This window comes from Triturus cristatus, chromosome 2_2, assembly GCF_964204655.1.
Source record: "Triturus cristatus chromosome 2_2, aTriCri1.1, whole genome shotgun sequence".
NCBI lineage: Eukaryota > Metazoa > Chordata > Amphibia > Caudata > Salamandridae > Triturus > Triturus cristatus.
This window is the reverse complement of record NC_140582.1, coordinates 174,420,871-174,442,549: the sequence shown is the minus strand read 5'-3', so window position 1 is coordinate 174,442,549 and position 21,679 is coordinate 174,420,871. Positions and strand designations below refer to the sequence as shown.

The following is a 21,679-nucleotide window of genomic DNA, read 5'->3' as shown; positions in this document are numbered from 1 at the left end:
CCTGACTGAAACCCGGGACAAAGGCTGAAAGGTCGGAATCATAGCCTGAATATCCCGGACTCGCTGCTCGGGAGAATAAACCCAAAACAGCGTTGAATTCAGAACCGCCCCGATGAAAGGGAGCTTCTGAGAGGGACTCAGGTGCGACTTCGGCACGTTGATGGAGAACCCCAGCAAATGCAGGAGGTCGGCCGTAGTCTGAAGGTGGTGGACAAATGTCTGGGGCGAGCCCGCCTTTAACAACCAGTCGTCGAGGTAGGGGGAAGACTGACACCCCCGATCTGCAAAGATAAGCTGCAACCACCGCCATCACTTTCGTGACCCCCAAGGGGCGCTGGTAAGGCCAAAGGGGAGCACGGCAAACTGAAAATGCTTCTGGCCTACCGTGAACCGCAGGTAATGCCGGTGGGCCGGCAGGACGGGAATGTGAAAATATGCGTCCTGCAAATCCAACGCTACCATCCAGTCTCCAGGGTCGAGGGCAGCTAAGACCTGAGCCAGAGTCAGCATCTTGAACTTCTCCTTCCGGAGGAAGCGATTGACGTCCCGGAGGTCCAAGATAGGACGCAGACCCCCTTTGTCCTTCTTGGGGACCAGAAAGTAGTGGGAATAACAACCACTCCCTACTTCCGGCCCAGGAACGCACTTGATGGCCACCTTGGCCAGGAGGGCCGTGACTTCCTGTCGGAGAAGAGCCAAGTGATCCCCCGACATGAGGTGGCACCGAGGTGGCATGGCAGGAGGGGAGGACTGAAAGGGAAGGGAGTAACCGTGGCAGATTATCTGCAGCACCCATCTGTCTGATGTAATCTCGCGCCAGTGAGGGAGATGGTGGCGGATCCTGCCACCCACCAGCGTGGGGTGCTCCCCGAAGCTGAGATTAGAAGATTTGGGGGCGGAAGCAGCGGTGGTGGAGGTTGACGGACCCGCACGCTGGTTCCCCGACCCGCCCCTGCAGAAACCGCGACCCCGGCCGCGCTGGGGCTGGTTCTGCACAGGCTTAGGGGACGGGCGCGCCTGACTGCCTCCACCTTGGCCACGAAAGGAACAAAAACCAGGAGAGGCCGAACTCTTAGTAGAAAGGCCCAAGGACTTGGCCGTAGCCCGCAAATCCTTAAAGCGCTCCAGGGCACTGTCAGCCTTGTCGTCAAACAGGCGGGTGCCATCAAAGGGCATGTCCATGAGCGAGCTTTGGACATCAGGCGAAAAACCCAGTCAAACGCAACCAGGCGTGACGTCTCAACGCCACAGTTGTAGAAATCGCCCTGCCCAATGAGTCAGCGGTGTCCAACCCACATCGAATGGTGAATTTAGCCGCATTCTTACCCTCGCGATACCAAAGGGGATGATGGACGGAGCGTTTGAGCAAATCAAACACTCACCCCCAATCAACTGATCTGGGTTTAATCCATCATCATTCTTTAGCTCACTCCACCACCCCAGTTCAGACATGGCCATATGCAAATCAGTCTGACCCTGTGCCTCATGGGAACAGTCCAGCCCGAACTGCCAAGCCATGTCTTCCCTGGACCAGAAACAAGCATCCTGGGACCGGTTTCGGCTTGGCAGTTCGGGCTGGACTGTTCCCATGAGGCACAGGGTCAAGACTGATTTGCATATGGCTGGGTTCAAACTGGAATGGCATGGTGAGCAAAAAAACTATGGATTTAGGCCCAGATCTCTGTACTGGGGTGAATGTATGACATTGTTCTGCATTCTGTCCATCAATAGTTCTTTTTGCATTTGTCACCCCGAGTGGGATAGGTGTGCTCAGACGTGAGTCCTGTGCTCTCCATGCCACTGGAATCAAGCTATCCTGGGTGAAGTGGGGTGAATCCCCGAAAACGGTCCTAGGATGCTTGTTTCCAGTCCAGGGAGGACCTGGCTTGGCAGTTCGGGCTGGACTGTTCCCATGAGGCACAGGGTCAAGACTGATTTGCATATGGCTGGGTTCAAACTGGAATGGCATGGTGAGCAAAAAAACGATGGATTTAGGCCCAGATCTCTGTACTGGGGTGAATGTATGACATTGTTCTGCATTCTGTCCAACAATAGTTCTTTTTGCATCCTTACCCTCAGCAGGACACCGAGGCAACACCTGAGCAATGACATCCCACACCGTGTGGGAGTCAGGCCCAACAAACAGGCAGTGTTCACAGACCGCAGCCCTAAGCTGGCCGAAGAGAACAACCGCTTCCCAAACTGGTGCAGCCGTTTAGAGTCCTTATCTGGCCGGGCCGTAGGAAAAGCACTCTGTGACGTAGAGGCCTGAATGGCCAGGCTCTCAGGCGTAGGGTGAGTAGTCAAAAAGGTGGGGTCACCGGGCGCCATTCGGTGGCGCCTGGTGACGTTTTTATCCACCGGGGCCCCCGTGGCCGGCCTCGACCAAGTGCCCAAGTGGACCTCGGTAAGGGCGTCATTGAAGGGAAGCAAAGGCTCCGACGTAGTAGACGCCATCTGGAGCACCTCGGTAAAGAGGTTGGTCTTGAGGGCCACTGTGGGGAGGTCAAGATTAAGGACCATTGTGAAAGAGGCACCCTCCTCCATCGTAGTCGGGGAAGAAGCAAACCCCGGGTCAGAGGAGACATCGAGGTTGCCTGCCTCCTCTAAGTCGTCCACCCAATCCTGCTCAGAGTCACATTGCCGGGCAAGAGGGTCCTCGGATTCTTCCCAGTCTTCGTACGCCTCTGGCGTAGAGGGGGCCGGTCGCGGCGGCAAAGCCAGAGAGGGGACAAACGGCGTCAGGAACGGCACCGGGTTCGGACCGGCTCCCAATGCGGATCCCAGGCCGGAACAAAATGGTCCTGGAATCGGGGCAAGGGAGGAATAAACGGCACCCAGTGTGGCGCAGAGGGTGGCGCCGAGGGCGGGGCCGGAGCCGGCAACGCCGCACCTCGTGGCGTCAGTGTCGGAGCCACTGGCGCAGGATCCTGTGGCGCCGGGGCTGGCGCCGGTGGCGGAGCTGCCGTGCCAACAGGATCTGGACACTGGACCGCGGGGCCCAAGGCCTAAAAAGGTGGTCCATGGTAGCAAGGAATTCTTGCACCTGTTCGGGAGTCGCCGACGGACCCGGGTATGGCGGGTAGGCCGCAGGACTCCCAAGCTCCAGGGGAGCTGCCGGGGTGAAGAGCGAACACGCTTCTTCGACTTCTTTTTATGGTGTCGCTTACAGGAATCCAAAGGCGAAGACTTGGAGCATGAGGAGCGTCGGTTCCAGTCCAGCAAGCGCTCCCGGGAAAGGCCCTTGGACCCGGAGCGGCGGCATGACGAATGCTGGACCTCCAGCAACTTCCTACGCCGCTCCCACAAGGCCTTAGGTGCCATGGCTCGACAATCCCAGCAGTCCCGGGAGTCGTGGGAAGTCTCGAGGCAGTAGAGGCAAACATCGTGGGGGACCGCCACCGACATATTCCGGCGGCAGGCCCCACAGGACTTAAAGCCAGGCATCCTTACGTTCAGCAGGAGAAAAGAGAGGAGACAAAAAGTCTCAAAATAGTAGTCAAAAAGTGACTAAGGTACATGCTCAATCCGGATCTGCGCTTGCTGGTGCGGAAAAATAAAGAACTGACATCAGCGCGCATGGGTGGCGCCTAAGTACTCTCCGTGGCGTCATCTCGGCGCTTACGATGCCAGTGACGGACGACACCACCTACTGACGCACAGGGGTACTGCTAAGCGAAACTTTCCGGATCCAGTCTGACGCCTGAGGATATTCTAGGTAAGTAATCTATCACTAACGTGTCTCTTTCAGATGTGACCTATCAACCAGTGACACAGATCCTGATCCTCCTCTCCTGGAAGCGCTGGGGGATCAGTTTCACCTTGTTTTTTAATACAGTTGACAGCAGTTAGGTTGTCTGCCCAGATTAAAGCGTTCTATTGTTTGTCGTGTGGACTAGTTTTACGACTAGTCTGACGCCTTTGATTTGTAAGAGGTCAATGTGAATCCATCCTCCTGAGAAGAACCAGGAGTGCTTATCTTGGTACAAGGATTTGCAACAAATTAACCACTGTCCAATTTAATGAAACTTAATTATCAGTCTACAACAGACGTAACAACATGAAAATACGATTTGGCCATTTTAACACATATGAAGTAATGGGGTTATCACTACACATCCAATGAAAAGTTTAAACTTGCAGATTTTGTGCAAATGTTTCCTTTGAGCCTTTAATCAATTTAGTAATATATATTATTTTTTCATGGGCCTACAATATTAGACTGTTACATGGAATACAATGTTGAGAAATGATAGTATGAATAATACTCAATTGTCTAAAATAATGAATTGCTAAGCAGAATACATTGTTAAGGAAATATAGTATGAAATCTATGATGAGACGAACGGTAAGGATTTAAATTACATACAGATATATTGTATAAAAGATTATTGGAGCAATGTTTTTGGTTAACGTTAAATGAAATCTACTACTATAACCAACAAGCTGTTGCTAATATTGTATAATAGCCTTCAAAGAAGTGGAAATGCTTTGCTAATTAGTTACAAATTGGAGATGATTTCTATTTATTATTTGTAATACTCAATGCAACGATCTCATTACGCACAAAATAGAAAATTTACTTTACACTTATATGCTTCATAGGGACAAGTTTCTTTCTAGGTAAAAAGTACATACTATTGACTAAGCACTTATGAAAAGAAATAGAAAACATATACAAAGATTAAATACTTTTCTGTGAATGCAGCCTACCGTTATCAAATGTAATCAAGCCTGCAGCCACTGCCCCTTCCAGAGTGCTTGTTGATTTTATCAGCTAAAAGGGAAGGCAGACAACAGTTAGCACCAAATTACGTGTTAACAGGGTATACATGTCTCACTTTAATGAAAATGTAGCATTGCTTTACTATATTGTAAAAACGTAGACGTAAGATTTCATGCAATACAGTGAACAGACTACAAGCTTGACACTAACAATCAGCTATTTTAAAGCCTACTCAACTAAGTGAATAACTGATTATTACATTTCCAACATCTGTTTTAGTTACTTTGACTAAGATACAGTTTACAACGTTCTGGTGCTACAGGATTGACCTCCATGTGGAATTCACTCATTTTGTAACCAGAACATGCTTTTCCAATTGCAGATATTTCAACCAATAATTTCGCTTCATTATATCACAATTGTAATTCCTTATACAGATTTCATACCAGAATGTAGAGTTAGCAAAGCTTTCAACCTGACTTATATGAAAAAAGAAGAGAGAGCAAAATTTACCCAAGGAACCTAGAAGCTTGATTTTCAAGGAGAAAAGTAGTTTTGTAAAAGAAGGTTGAGTTTGGTTATGTTTATTTCTTAATGCTTGGTGGAATCAGACTTCCGAATATGATCCAATAATACTATTTGAATTTGAGAAGATTCGGTGCATCTTGTGAAATTGTCATAGGTAATTTTGTATAGGTATGTTGCGGTGGTCCAGATTGTCAACTGAAAGATGTGTAAATAGTTTACTGTTTTTAAAAAGACTGATAGTGGAATACTTCAGGTCAAAGCACATAAACACCAACACACAGGAAGAAGAATCATTTTGATTAACTTCCCTCCCCATAATAGGGAAAGTGTCAATTTTTGCCATTTTATTAAAAGAGGTTTAGTTTTCCAAAATGATCAAAATTAGCCACGCAAATACAGGCAGAACTTGCGAACTCCTGCAGCAACATTATACTGCAAAATCTATGCTTAGTAGTCAGAGTTACATTTGTTGGCTTAACTCTGGACATATTCTGCATCCCAGGATTTAATTGCTGGAAGAGCAGCATGAGGGATTTCACTTGTAACAATTGCAATGTCATCTGCATAGATCAAACCCTAATTTAGTTCTTTAAAAGAGAATGGGGTGATATTATAGGCATCTTTAACAGTAAAAATAAAGTAGGGGCGGAGTCCGGCCGCAGACAGCGATGGCCGCCTGACGAGCAAGCTAAAATGATATAATAAGGATTATGTTACTTACTCAGTAAGCATCTGTTCTTGGCATGTAGGGCTGTAGATTCACATGTTTACATGCTCCTGCCATCTAGTGTTGGGTCCGGATGTTTGCAAGTTGTTTTTTTTCTTTGAAGAAGTCTTTCTAGTCACGAGGTAAGGTGACAGTGCGCATAGGTATCAACTCCATTGTTAGAATGTTTTCCCACATGACGGTGAGATTGGAGTGAGAGAGTGTAGTAGAGATGTCCATATGTGGATAATGTAAATAATGAGAACTACAACCACAAATGATGCATGGGGAGGAGGATCGGTGCATGTGAATCTACAGCCCTACATGCCAAAAACAGATGCTTGTTGGGTAAGTAACATAATCCGTTCGAGGCATGTGTGCTGTAGATCCACATGCTTTGCATATATAAGTCAGTATTCTCCCAAAGCGGGGGCTAACCAGTAGATGTTGCAGTTGTCTGGAAAAGTATTTTTAGCACTACCAGCCCTACATTGGCTTGTTGGCATGCTAGTACATCCACACAATAGTGTTTGGTAAATGTGTGTGGTGTAGACCATATTGCTGCTTTACAAATGTCAGCCACAGGAATGTTACCTAAAAAGGCTAAAGATGCCCCTATTTTGCGAGTGGAAAGCACTATAGGGGTAGAGATAAAGTCCTTTTAGCATTTGCATAGCAAGTTTGAATGCACTTATCAATCTTGAAATGCCAGATTTAGAAATAGGATTGCCTTTGTGAGGAGGTACATGAAGCAGTTACTTTGTTTTACGAAAATCTTTTGTTATTTCGATATAGTACAATAAAGCTCACCTGATGTCAAGTGTGTGAAGGGCTCGTTCTGCTACTGAATCAGGTTGAGGAAAGAACACTGGTAACTCAACTGATTGGTCAATATGGAAAGCAAAAATCACTTTGGGAAGGAATCTGGCATTGGTGCAAAAAACTACCCTATCTTTATGAAGCTGAAAGAAGGGTTCTTCTAGGGTGAATGCCTGTAGATCCCAACACTTTTTAATGAAGTGATTGCAATTAAAAATGCAACATTCCAAGAGAGAAACTGTAAAGGACACTTGTGTAGTTGTCCAAAGGTATGGACCCATAAATCTTGTAAGTACAACCTTAAGATTCCACACTGGTGCCAGTGGAATTTTATGTGGTATAACTCTTTTTAAGCCCTCCATAAAGGCTTTGATGACAGGAACTTTGAACAAAGACAAATGCTGTCTGTTTTGCAAATACGCAGCTACTGCTGCAAGGTGCAACCGAATAGATGTGCAAGCTAGCCCACATTGCTGTAGGTTTAGAAGGTAACAGACAATGGGCCAGATGTATGACCATTTGATTTAGCGCCTCGCAATTTGCAACAAATTGCGAGTTGCAAATTGGGAGGCGCAAATTCAAATGTACAACAGTGTGTCTAACACTGTTTGCGATTCCCAATGGGGTTGCAAATTGCATGGCTCATTAATATTAATGAGTCTCTCACAATTTGTGAGCTCATTTAGAATGACAGGCCCTCCCAGGGATGGTGGCCTGCTGGGCTCAGCAGACCACCATGTCTGGGACCGCCTTTAAATAAAGCAGTTTTTTTTTTGTAATGCAGCCCGTTGTCCTTAAAGGAAAACAGAATGTATTTTTTTTTTTTTTTAAATGCAACGTTTTTGTTTCATTTTTTAAGGGCAAGCAGTGGTCCCTGGGACCACTGCCTGACCTTAAAAAATAAGTTTGCATGCATTTGAAAAGGGGAATGGGTCCCCTGGGGACCCCTTCCTATTTGCAAACGCATTACCACCTACTTGAAGTAGGTGGTAATTGCGAGTGTTTTGCGACCGCAATTGCGGGTCTCAACACTTTTTTGCGAATCACAATTCATTTGCGACTCGCAAAATTGTGTTGGTACATGGCCATGACAATTTTAGCATGCGCAAACTGGTCGCTAACCTGTTTGCGCATGCAAAAATTGTTCATACATCTGGCCCAATGTTCTGAACAGAAGCATCTAGAGGTAGAATTTTGATGTCATTGTAGTAAACAACAAATTGTTTCCATTTTGCTGCATAGCAAGCTCACCTTGCTTCTTTCAGAATAGTCATACAGTCTGGTGGCAAATTTAAATATCCAAACTCTATGATTTCAGGAGCCAAATCACTAAGTTGAGCTCCTTGGGATTTGGATGCTTGATTTCTCCATCGTCCTGAGTGAGGAGACTGGAAGTGAGATGTGGCTTTTGATGTGGAACTACTGAGAGCTCTAACAGGGTGGTGTACCATGGTTGACAGGCCCATGTGGGAGCTACCAACCGAACCGATCTATTTGTGGGTATCCCCATTGTTGAAAATATGGAAGGATAACTTGGAGATGAAGTTCCCTCTCGTGTATGTGTGGTCTCCTTCTGCTGAGGAGGTCACAAATTGGATTGTTAACTCCCGGGAGGTGTTCTGCCAGATGGTGAATCTTGTGATGGATTGCCCATTTCCAAATTGTCCGAGACAGATGTGAGAGTTGGCGAGTGAGTGTTCCCCATTGTTTTTGTACATAGTCCATCCCGGTCATATTGTCTGTGTGGACTAGGACAACTTTGCTTGTAAGATGAGAATTAAAAGCTTTCAGTGCTAGATACACTGCTAGAAGCTCTAGATAGTTGATGTGGAAACGTTTGTATTTGTCGTCCCAGAGACCTTGAATTGTGTAATGCTGGAGATGTGCACTTCAAACCGTGCGAGATGCGTCTGCTGTAAGTACGACTTGTGGAACAGGGTTGATGAAAGGCCCCCCATTTGATACATTTTGTGGGTTTCACCACTGCAAAGAGCGATGGGTGCGGCTGTCCAACACTAGATCTGATAATTGACCCTGTGACTGATTCCACTGATGTGCTAAGCATTCTGGTAATGGACGAAAGTGGAAGAAATGGTGTGCACTATCACTTCTCTCTCGTTCTTCAATGAAAAGTCTGTCCTTCTAGACGAGTTGCACCCATTTGAGCATCATAAAGAATTCTACAAACATTGATAAAGATAATGCAGTCACATGAGAGACATTTGAAAAGATCATTTTCTTCATACGTTTTATCTATGGACTACTTTTTAAACATGGTGATGCATTTGTGCTGTAATTCTCGTCATATTTGTGTTCATTTTATGTTACATTCATGTCTTCAGAGTAAATGCGTTAGTACGGGTATTATCCATTCATACAAACAATTGTGAAAATTAATTATATGTTTGTACCATGAGCTGGGGGGACATCGCAGAATCTACGTCAATAATGACATCTACGGGTGGACGGGGAACTTCAGTTTGATGCTAAGGAAGGTCATAAGAATAGCGTTCAGGTTAGTGAATTAACACAATGTTTGGGCAACAGGACATCTAGGTATGCCCATGATGTTAATTGCAGAGTGACATGGGACTTGTAGATTATTGGGTTATGGTAGTTTTTGAAGGTGTGGAGCCTTATTGAATAGTGACGTGGCAAGTGAGTTTACGATGGTGGGATAAATTAAGGTTAACACCAGGGAGTTAGCATAAATAAACCATAGGTCTACAGTCACGGCAACACAGGAGAAATGCATGGCAGATTAAAAGCAAGGGCGTCTATGAAAATAATATGATGTAGGGTAATAGCGTAATGCAGGCTGTGTGATTGTAGACACAGTATGCAATTAATTAACAGGTTTAAGGGAGGGAACTGAGAAAGGGTCACATGGAGAGGCGGGGTCACGCTCGTGGCGGTGAAAAATTGTAAATAGGAAAGAACGGAGCATTTGGATTGTTACAAGCATGGTGGGAAGGATATCATTTAAATGGATCCGGTAGGTATTAACTTGCAACAACAATGTCTGAATGTTTGATTACCATTACTGGAACGTTTCTTGCATGACTAAGTAAATTGAGCAGTGAAGGGGAACTAGCGGATGTGAAGATGACAGTAATAAGATCGTCTGTTATAGGGGGTTCGGGCATCAACTCAGTAACAGTGTTCTATTACGTTTTTAGCGGGAAGACGTTCATTATGGGGTGAACTGTTTCTTTGATAATCATGTTTTTTTATATTGAAGTGTATAAATGAACACATTTAAATGGTTTTTCAGCACACTGTATGATTATAATGTTTTGAACTTTGTAGAGTACCCCTGACAAAGGGCCAGGAAAGGCCCAAAATGCATTGGGTTATAAAGGATTTACCGATGAGGAATACTTGTATACATTCCTTACTTCAGAATAAGGCCTGGATTGGCATTTCCATCGCATTAAGGATTTTGTGAAAATATAAGTTTGTCCCTCATGTGACAAAAGGAAAAACGAATAAAAAACTAAAAGCTTTTGATTAAACTGGAATAAAAAAACTGGATAAATTGGACTATCTGGTGGTATTTGTGTCACATAAGTAGAAACACGCTGGGCGTCCGGCATTGGGGTGCCATTTCACCCCATTTCCTGAACTGTTTTCACAAGTACGTGGCTTTAGGAGAGACCACGTTTTCGGGCTTGCAGACGAATGGATTACAAACAGAAATAATGTTCATCAAGTAAAGTGGAAGAAACGGTGTGCACTCTGTCACTCCTCTCTCGTCCATCATGCCTTTAAACATAGGGAGTGTTTGACTTGACCTGTGTGTGGACTCAAGTGTTACAAATAAAAAGTCCTCTAACGTTTCTTCATGTAAAGGCACCCCATGATACACTGCTGCTCTAGCAATGAGCTGTTGGTAAGCCAAATTATCATTTGGTGGTGATGGCTTTGCAGGATAAAGGTCTGGTTCATTGTCTACTGGAGAGGCAATGGTGTAATCGTTCCACGGGTCTGCAGGCAAATGAGCATCCTCACCACCATGATCCACATCTGGATCTGTATGTGGAGATCCCAGAGGTGCTATGTGTAACGGATCTTCAATTATTAACTGTGGAGAAGATGGTGGAGAGGGTTGTGGGGCAGGATAAATGGGGATTGTAGCCATGTCCCTTTTCCTCTTTAATGGAATCTTATCAGCACTGTTCTCTGCAGAAAGCTTGTGTTTTGCAGAATTTTTTTACAAAATATCTCCAGTATCAGGATTAATATAAAAAAAATCTGTTTGGGATCCAATTTGGCCTTTAAGTTGTCTGAAATTGGTTCTGAAACACTGTTAGATTTCGGCGTCAAAATCGACTGGAATGTTTTGGCTCCGAAGAGTGATTGTGTTTCGAAGAGGAGGGTTTCGGCTCTGAACCAGATTTGTCCTTGGAGCCTGAGGATTTCAGATCCGAAGGTAACTACGGCCAACTCGGTCTCGAGCCGGAAGGCTTGACGGTTTGTTTCGGTGCCAAGCGGCGGGCATCGGAAACATAGTCTCGGTGCCGACCATGGCCAGAAGGCAGCGGTGGTGCCATAGCCTTATGAGGTTCAGAAGCGGGTTTAGGGGGTAAAGGGTCTTTGGTACTCAAGGCACCCTGTCCTGGAGGTACATCTTTGAACTCCAGATTGATTTCGAGCTTGGAATTGGACTCTGGAGTGGAGAGGGCCTCTTCTTCTGCGGCAGACGCTTCGATCTCTTCTTGTTCGGATTCTTCCCCCAAGATATGCTGAGTTTGTTGGATGCTTTGGCGCGACATCTCTCGTCGTCGCGCCCAATGATCGACGAAGAGTCTTCTTGGACCAAAACGACTTACAAGCGTCGCAATCTTCCTCCTTGTGCTCCGGAGAGAGGCACAAGTTACAAACTTGATGTAGGTTGGTGCGAGGAATATTTGGCGTGGTACCGAGGACAGAATTGGAATGGAGTCCGTTCCATCGGCAGAAGGCTAGACCGACACAGCTAGGCCCGATAGCCGCCCACAAGGATTTCGATCAAAAATGTAGAGTTTGTCCAGCGATTCGATACGCGGAGACTAGGGAAACGCGTATGAAAACAAAACCGTCGAGGGTAGAGTAGATTGCGCACCGAGGGGAACCCGGAGAACAGTTTCCGAACCGGAGCGCAGCAATACATGTCCGAACCTGATAGCGGAAAAAAACAATCTAACAATGGAGTTGATGCCCATGCGCACTATCACCGAAAGGAGGAGTCACCTTACCTTGTGACTGGAAAGATTTCTTCGAAGAAAAAAAACTTGCAAGCATCCGGACCCAACACTAGATGGCAGGAGTATGCAAAGCATGTGCATCTACAGCACACATGCCTCGAACAGTGTGTTTCCTTATTCTTGGTCACTGCTCTCTGCATTAGCAAGGTGGTTTATTATGGCCTCGATCTTTTGTATCTTGCATGTTGTACACTGTTTTTATTGGTTATTTATTTACTATTATCTGGTTGCCCTCCTTCAGTCCTTGTGCATGTCAGTTATTTATCTCTTCACAGCATGCTCCTGAATAGTGCTCTTTGCAAGTCACATTTCTACAGTTATTGATTGCCTTTGAACTATGGAACATCCTTGTAACAATAGCTTCTACATTGAGCTCTTTGCACGTCACTTTTGGCTGACCCATGTTCCAAGCCTCAATTTGAGTTCCTGGGCCGGCTTCTTAGGCCACGACACTTGGCGTTTCTCAGCAGAATCCTTGATGTGAGGCGAGCTGACTATTGCCGCCGACCCATGAGGGCATTGTTCTATTAAGAAATACCGTTTTTATTTTTGGACAGAACGCTGTGAATAGGGCAAGGTTGACGGGTGAGGCCCATCCTTGCAGGCTATGTTCCATTGTGAACTACCTGCATTTATTCTTTTCATGCCGTCGCAGACATCCCTCAGTGACGATATTAAGGCACGCGGAAACGGATTTTTCCAAACAGGATTTTCTTTCTTTTCTTGGAAGCGAGTAGACACCATGGGTCCATGACCCTCTGCAGTAATTTACAGTACCATTGAGTAGTACATAACTTTCTTCCCATGTTTTTACCTGCAGTTTCTACATAGTTCTTCTATATGGTTCCCCATGTAAGTAATATTAATTTGTTAGAGCACTAGTGGTGATGTTCACTTTTCTATTTTCTTTCATCTTTATCAGGCAGGCACACATTCTTGCCTTAACTTAAACTTTGGGTCTTGCTCTATGGTCATTTACTAAGTTATCTTCTGTACTCTTTTAGAAGGTGTCCCTTACATTGTACAGTCCTGATGAGACCCCCTTATCCTCTAGTGGGTCGAAACATCATCAACAGTACTAAACAAACTTAGTGATCCAATTCTCTGAATGTTAGAATGGTTAGATTAAGATTGATGTGTAAAAAATACTGAGGTTTTTTGATTTGACTTTGGAAACCCTCTCCTTCTGGTTTGTTTAATACTGTCCATTGTTGTTTTATAATAATTTCTTTTTGCAACTGTAAGTTCTGTCTTATGTGGGACATGTTGAACAAGTTACTTACTTTCAGTAATGATGTATCTGTAAGAGACATATATTAGTTATAGATTCCTAACCTTAGAATTACCCCCAGGCGTCAGACTGGATCCGGAGAATTTTTTCCTCAGCACCCCTGCTCGTCGGTAGGTGGCATTGATCGACACTGTCCGTCGTCGTGGTCGCCGGGATGACGTTGTGGTGTCTACTTAGATGGCGCCCCTGTGCGTTGACGTCAGTTCTGACACGACTTTCCACACCAGAGGCACAGAGCCATGGAAGAAACTGACCACTGGTACGCCACACTAGGGCCCTGTAAGGGAGTCCCTATCCCTAGAAATCAGCTCGCTGGCGGGAGGATGGGTGGGGCAGTAAGGAATCTACAACCAATATATATAACTTGTTCATCTGAAAGAGACTATTAGTTATAGATTCCTTACCTTAGAATAGATACCCCAGCAATACGAACCCGAGAGGAGGGACTGCAAACCGAGTTCACACCAGAAAGCCCTGGAGGACAGAACGGGCAAAGTAGCAATCCCTCCAGACTTGACAATCCAGGCAGTAATGTCTAGTAAATGTGTGCATAGAAGCCCACGTGGCCGCCTGGCAGATGTCAATGAGGGGGACTCCAAGTGAAAAAGCAGTAGTTGCTGCCGTAGCTCTAGTGGAATGAGCTTGCAGCCCCACTATAGGATCCTTTTTAGTTAAGGCGTAACAAATCTTTATACAAAGGACGACCCATCTAGGGATGGTACGCTTTTGCACAGCCCAACCTTTCTTGGCACCCACATAGCCAACAAAGAGCTGATCATCCATCCAGAACTCCCTTGTGCGGTCAAAGTAGAAAGACAGCGCATGTTTTGGGTCCAGACGGTTGAGTCTCTCCTCCTCCTTGGAAGGCTGCGGAGACGGGAAAAAGGTGGGCAGAGTGATAGTCTGTCCAATGTGAAAAGGAGTGACAACTTGAGGTAGGAACCAGAGTCTCGTTCGAAGCACCATTTTGTTCTGACCATTTTGTTCTGATGCACCAAGAATAAAGGGGGATTAGAATAAAGAGCTTGAAGCTCACTCACTCTGCGAGCAGCAGTGACGGCAACAAGAAAAGCAGTCTTCAGCGTCAGAAGCCTAAGAGGACAGTTGTGAAGAGGCTCGAAGGGAGCGCACCTAAGGTAGGTCAAAACAAGGTTCAAGACCCACTGAGGCATTATGAAAGTAGATGGACGAAAGAGATGAATAATACCTTTAAAGAACCTACTTAGGGGGCGTGGCCAATATGGCGGGGTGAGCGGACGCTTCCTCCCGTAGCTCCTCCGGCCCGGCCAAGCTTGAGCCCTTTTCTTATGCTTTTCTCCCCCCGCTGAGGCTCAGCGTGGAAGAGGAGCGTGGCGGAGCACCTGGTGCGCACGTTGTTGCCGTTTTGGTTCTGATCGCCTCGGGGGAAGCCCCCAAAAAGTCCGATCGAGCTCGAGGAGCAAAGGAGGGCCTGAGAGGCGGAGCGCATCGGAGTGCTGTCCGGGCGCCTCGGCTGGGCCTGGTGCTGAAAGTTGCGATCTGGAGGGAATCTGGCCCGTCGCTCGACGGAGGGTGAAGGAGCCCTGCGGGAGGGGACCCGACGGTGCGGAAGACCTAGGACGGGTACTTTGGCACTCGGACCTGTGTCGGCGACACTTCGCACTGTGTAGGCCCCTGTCCCTTGGCCGAAGTACGGCGGACTCTCTGTTGGGGTCGGACCATCTGGGCCCCTGCGTGTGACAGACTGAAACCGGCAGTGGAACCTATTTGATTGCTGTGCGTTTTGGGGGCCCCGGTGGTGTCGTCGGGCCTGGTCGCTTGCCCTGCCTCGCCCTGCCGCCATCTTGTCCCCGTGGGATCAGTGGTGTTGGCCTTCGCCGGAGCCCTTGCTGGCGGATGTATGTGACCGCCGCTGCTGCCGGGCTGACTTTTCGGGGGATGTGCTGATGAGGAGCCCCCCACTGTAGCTTCCATTCCTGTCTCGGATGGGCACCCGTGGCTGGTGGTGACCGGGCTGGACCGCCATTTTGTCACCTGTGACGCAGCGACCGTGCTTGTGGGGGGACACCCACGTCGAGTGCTCGCCAGCAGCTGGGCATCCCTGGGGCGGCTGGACCAGTGCCCGACCGTAGTGCTTGCGATGTCTGGAAGAGGAGGCTCGAAGAAGGGGGACCGCACCCTGCCGGACATGCTTGGCAGGGCCCAGCAACTGCGGGACAGAACACAGCCTTCGCCGGGGACCTCCCAGGCCTCGGCGGACGTGACTGGGGGGGAGCCACCCGTCACAAGGACCTTTATGGAGGAACTGTTTAGCTCCCTCATGGATGACTTCCAGACACTGAAGCGGGAGGTGGCCAGCGAGGTCCGGGAAGTGCGCAGGGAAGTGGAGGGCCTTGGCGAGCGCGTTGAAACGGTGGAGACGGAGGCCCAACGCCGGGAGGAGGAGATAGTCCATCTTCAGCAGGACGTTCTCCGCCTCCGGGAGCAGTGTGTTGAGCTCCAGGCCCACTCTGAGGACCTTGAGAACAGATCACGGAGGAACAACATTCGAGTGCGTGGTGTGCCGACTGCAGACGAGGGGTCCGATCTGGGGAGCTACCTGCGGGACCTGTTCCGAGAGATCCTGGGGGAAGCTGCGGACTTCCCCATTAGCATTGATAGGGCACATAGAGTTGGCCGGCAGCGCCAATCATCGGCACCTCCACCGGACATTCTGGCCTTCCTGCCCGATTTCCCGCTGAAGGAACGCATCATGACTGAGGCCCGCAGGAAACAGCCCCTGACTTTCCGGGAACGGCCGGTGGCGCTTTACCAGGACCTCTCCGCCATCACGCTGCAGAAACGCAGGTCCTTCAGGATTGCTACTGACTTTTTGCGTGAACACGAGACGCCGTACTCCTGGGGTCATCCCTTCCGCCTGATCTTTCGATGGAACGGGGTGCTACACCAGCTACGCTCCTTGCAGGACATTTGTGGAGTCTTGGGGCTTACGGCGGCGGAGGAGGAAGGAGCTACACCGTCGTGGAGGGCCTCGGAGAGACGGAGCCGGCGGAGGTCGGCGAGGCGACGATCAGCGGCCAGCGCAGGGCGTCCTGATTCCCCTACCATCAGGGCGGACATGGCCGACGCTTTGAGGGCGGCGGCCAGGGACTCGGCCGGCACCACCGGCGTGGCCTTGACGGCCTAATACTCACTCCGGGGGGAGATGCCTTTAGCTTCTTTAAATGCTGGGTGCGGGGCGGGGGGGTTGGGGGGGAGCGGCTGGAGGTGAGTGGCTGGACGTCCACTTCGTTCCTTTCTACGGACTTGCCCGTTTTGGGGCTTGACTGGGACAATGGGGTGTTTGAGTTTGCGTTTGGCTAGTTGCCAGGGTTGTGTTTTGGGGGGGTGTAGGGGTTGTTCTGGGGTTGGGGAGGTCCCGTCCGTTGTCCATGCCCAAGCTTGGTATGTTATGGCTTGTCCTGTGCGGCTGCCCCGCGCGCCCCACCCGCTGATCCCCTGCCCATTGCACGGCGCTCCCGATCCCCGAGAAGAATGTCGGCCCTAAAGGTAGTGACCCTTAATGTTCAGGGTCTGAATAACCCCGTGAAGCGCAGAGCGATCTTATCTTTGCTGGAGGGGACGCAGGCGGACATTTGCCTTTTACAGGAGACCCACTTATTGTCCCGGGATTGCCATAGGCTGCGCTCTGCTAAGTTCCCTACCCAGTTCTTCTCCTCGGCAGCGAACAAGACGGCGGGGGTAGCCATTCTTCTAGCGAGCTCCTTTAGGGGGGAGGTTTTGTATAAGTGTGCTGAACAGAAGGGGAGGCTTCTTGCGTATCGCATGCGCTTAGGGGGCATAGCGTTTACGGTCGGCTCCGTTTATAGCCCAAACGACCACCAAGAGCGTTTTCTAGACTCCGTGTTGGTGGATGTCACTGCTTCCCCCGACCGCCACGTCATTCTGGGGGGAGACCTTAATATTGTCTTCGATTCTGTGATTGACAGATCGGCGCAGCGCTTCCCGCAGACGGGGGAACTGTCCCAGGCTGTGAAGGCCCGGATTGCGGAAATGGACTTACACGACCTTTGGCGTTCCATGCACCCCACGGATAGGGACTACTCTTACTTTTCACACGCACATCGAACCTACTGACGGCAGGACTACCTTCTGGTGAGTGGACCGATGCATGCCGCTGCCACGGCGGCGGACATCGGGGTCCTGACCTTGTCTGACCATTCACCAGTCACCGGCGTTTTCCAGTGGCCGGCGGCCTCCCCCTCTCGGGGGGTGTGGCGCCTACGGGATACCCTCTTACACAAAAAGTCTGTAGTGCAGCGTATTGGGGAGGTCATACAGGACTACCTAATTCACAACAGCAACACCGACACTTCGCAGGCGACACAGTGGGCGGCATTGAAGGCAGTCCTCCGGGGGGAATTTATCTCTATCTCCGCAGCCGAAAATAGGGAGCGGCAACGGAAGAGGGACGAGCTGACCGTTCAGGTCCGGGAGCTTGAGCAGGTCCACCGCCGCACGGGGGCGCCAAGGGTGTGGAGGCAGTTGAAGGCTGCGAGGAAGCTCCTGTCGGCATTGGATCTTGATAGGGCGGAGTATGCCGCCTTGCGCTTGAAACACGCCTTCTACACTGGGGGGGACAAATGTGGCAAGCTTCTAGCACACCGGCTCCGGGTCACGCAGCAGCGTGGCGTCGTGAGGGAACTGGTGGGCGCGGACGGGGTGGTAGTCTCCGGGGACTCAGCGGTAGCGGAATCTTTCCGCGGCTTCTACGAGGCGCTGTATGCGGAGGAGCCCTCCTCGCCACGGGACGCCGAAGGCTATTTGGAGTCGGTGACCCTTCCGGTGCTGGATCCGGCTCAGGCGGACCACCTGGAGCGGGATATCCATGTTGAGGAGGTGATTTCCGCTATCGCGCGGCTGAAGCATGGTAAGGCCCCGGGCCCGGACGGGTACATGTCTTTGTTTTATAAGACTTTTTGCACAGCTGTGGCCCCTGTCCTTACTCGGCTATTTAATTCCTTTTCCGAATCGGGAGCCATCCCACCGGATCTCCTGAGGGCGACGGTCGCGGTAATTCCGAAACCTGGGAAGGACCGGGCCCTCTGCGGTTCGTATCGACCCATCTCGCTCTTAAATGTCGACCTCAAGTTGTACACAGGGATTCTAGCGTCCAGGCTGGGTCCACACCTCCCCGGATTGGTGGAGGCGGACCAGGCTGGCTTTGTACCCGGGAGACAGACGGTTGACAATACCAAGCGGGTGGCGCATGTTCTGGAGAAGGCCTCGCGGATTCCGGGGGAGCGGATGTTGCTGTCCGTCGACGCGGAGAAGGCCTTCGACAGAGTTCACTGGCCGTATCTCGAGCTGGTTCTCAAGAAATTGGGAATCGGGGATAAGTTCCGCACCATGGTATTCAACTGTTATAAGCATCCTTCAGCGTCGGTGCGGGTCAACGGGTGCAGTTCCGGTGGATTTGCCATCGAACGCGGCACGAGGCAGGGCTGCCCCCTCTCGCCGCTCTTGTTTGCCCTCTACATGGAGCCGTTTGCTCAGAGGATTCGCGATAACCCGGATGCGGTCGGGGTCCGGATGGGCCAGTATGTCCACACTGTCAGTCTCTACGCGGACGATGTCCTGTTGACCTTGGACGACCCTAGGAGGTCGCTGCCTGCTTGCCTCCAGGAACTAGACGCCTTTGCCTGTGTGGCCGGCTTCAAAATGAATATGAGCAAGTCGGTGGCGTTAGACGTGTCCCTGGCTGCGGACACCAGGAGGGACCTTCAGCGACTCTTCCCCATGCAGTGGTCCTCCTCCACGGTGCCATACCTGGGGATTCTGCTGGCGCCCACATTACCGGAGATGGTTACGGCTAACTATGCCTTCCTTAGCAGGAAGATCAAGGAGGAGCTTGGTCGCTGGAGCAAAGGCCTACTGTCCTGGTTGGGGCGAATCGCGGCGGTTAAGATGACGGTGTTGCCCCAGATACTGTATCTTTTCCGGGCCCTCCCTCTCCAGCCCCCGGTGGGCTGGATACGACAAATGCAGGCTGACATCTCCCGCTTTGTCTGGCAGGGCCGCAAGCCACGAATGAAGAGGGTCCTCTCCAAGCTTGCTCCGGAGGCGGGGGGCCTCGGTATTCCAGACCTCCGTAAGTACTTTCAGGCGGCACAGCTGCGATATTTGGTGGAGTGGAGCAGGTGGGAGTCCGACAAACACTGGCTCTTTCAAGACCAGGCAGTGGCGGGCCGCACTTTACAAGAGGTTCCATTCTTGCGTCGCGCGCACCGCCCCCCTAACCTTTACGCTTCTTTTATTACGCGGGTCCCCCTGCGGGTGTGGGACGCAGTCTGTGAGGCTCGGGGCCTCACCACCTTCCCTTCGCCGTTCACACCCATAGCGGGCAACCCGGACTTCTCCCCAGGGATGGAGCCGGGAGTTTTCTCCCATTGGGTGCAGGCGGGCTGCAGGGCGCTCTTCCAGATCTATGGCCCGGAGGGAGTGATCCCGTTTCAGCAACTCCGCCAGGAGTTCGGCCTGACGGAGCTGGACAGATTGCGCTACATGCAGGTTCGGCATTGGGCCCTCCAGCCCCAGGTGCGTGACACCGCTGCTCGTCAAATTACACCGTATGAGAGGTGGCTGGCTACCCGGACCTCCGACGCTAAGCTAATTACCGATCTGTACAAGTACCTACAACCCCCGCCGTTTCACTATTACAATCCGGGGAGGGAGCGCTGGCACAGGGAATTGGGTAGGACACTCAGCCACAAGGAATGGGACAAAATTGCGTATCGGGCGCGGCACTCTGCATATCACACGGGCCTTACGGAGACCTTCACTAAGGTGTCCACTTATTGGTATTACACCCCGGAGCGACTGTATGAAATGCATAAACACACTGACAAGGGGTGCTGGCGGGGCTGCGGGCAGGAGGGTACCCTCTCACACATTCTTTGGGATTGCCCCGTGCTGACCGCTTACTGGAAGGAAGTTTTGGATGAGGTGGATAAGCACTTTGGGATAGAGCTGCCGCGCTTCCCGGCGTATGTCCTGCTGGGCCTCCCCAATGACCTAATGTACCCATTGAAGTCCCGCAGGGGCAGGCAGATCGCGATTGCGCTGGGGTCTGCGGTCCAGAACATCCTTATCCACTGGCGCACTGACACTGTCCCCTCCATCACGGGTTGGTTGCGTAGGCTTTGGCATGTGCTGGGAATGGAGAAGCTGTCGCTCACGGTGGCGGGGGAAATAGACCAATTTGAAGAGCTGTGGCAACCCTTTCTAGCGCTGCTGTCCACCGAATTCCGGGAGCTCACCTGTCCGAGGTATCTTAGGCTTCTCAGGCTGACGCCGCCGGTGACCCCGGCGGACTAGATCACATGTGAGACAGGGGCCTCCGGGGGGGGGGGGGGGGGGTGCGGGGCTTCTTGGTGAGGACTAATCTGACGCGGGACCATAGGACGGGGGGGTGGGATATTGTTTTTTCTTCCTTCCTTTCTGTACTGGGGGGATGGGGGATGGGGGGGGGGGTGGATTGTGCTTTGTCGAGTTGCTGCTGGCTTTCATTGCTCAGATTTGGGGTGTTGGATATGCACGCAGGGATTCCACAGTTTGCATTTCTAGCCTTTCATTTACTGTGCTTTTCCCCTGGCCCATCGAGCTATCCATCGCTAACCCTCTTGAGTTGCACCTTTTTCTTTGATTGTATTAAGTGTACCCTAACCTCCTATCCCCCTCCCCCATGGTTTGTTTTGTTTCAATAAAAACGTTTTAAACATAAAGAACCTACTTACAATAGGGGACTTGAACAAAGAGGCCTGATCTGGTAGCCGAAGAAAAGCAGAAATGGCCCAGAGCAGAGACCTGCTGGGCCAAAGAGAGAAAGAACAAAAGAACCTCAGAAAGAGGGGCAGAAAGGGGATCCACAGCCTTTGCTGTACACCATGCCACAAACTTGTTCTTCCATCGACAGGCGTATACCGCCTTGGTGGAGGGATTCCTGGCCAAGATGAAATTACAAACTTTGGGTGGAAGGTCAAAAGCTGTTAACTGTCGCCGCTCAATCTCCATGCAAGGAGGTGGAAGCTGGACAGGTTCGGGTGGAGAACTGTCCCCTGCTGCTGTGACAGAAGTTCCTCCCGAAGAGGCAGTCTGATCGGATGATCAATGGCCATGCTCAGGATCTCGGGGTACCAGACTCTTCGTGCCCAGTCCAGGGTTACAAGAATGACTTGGGTCGGGTCGTGCTTGATTTTCTTCAGCACTCAGGGCGGAAGTGGTACAAGCGGAAAGGCATACAGGTGGCCGCAACTCCACTCGTGACAAAAAGCGACACCGAGCGAGTGCTGCCTTGGAAACCCCAACACGCAGCACTGCTGAAA

General features: G+C 50.2%; 1 protein-coding gene across 3 annotated transcripts in view; it reads right to left on the bottom strand.

The window, feature by feature from the left end:
- The window catches only part of SMARCAD1 (SNF2 related chromatin remodeling ATPase with DExD box 1), a 683,175-nt gene that overhangs the window by 495,597 nt on the left and 165,899 nt on the right, over window positions 1-21,679 (bottom strand). For all 3 annotated transcript variants that reach the window (XM_085641145.1, XM_085641146.1, XM_085641147.1), the window contains one exon: window positions 4,714-4,777. In XM_085641145.1, the coding sequence (XP_085497271.1) occupies window positions 4,714-4,777 (64 nt within the window). The remainder of the gene's footprint in view (window positions 1-4,713; window positions 4,778-21,679) is intronic.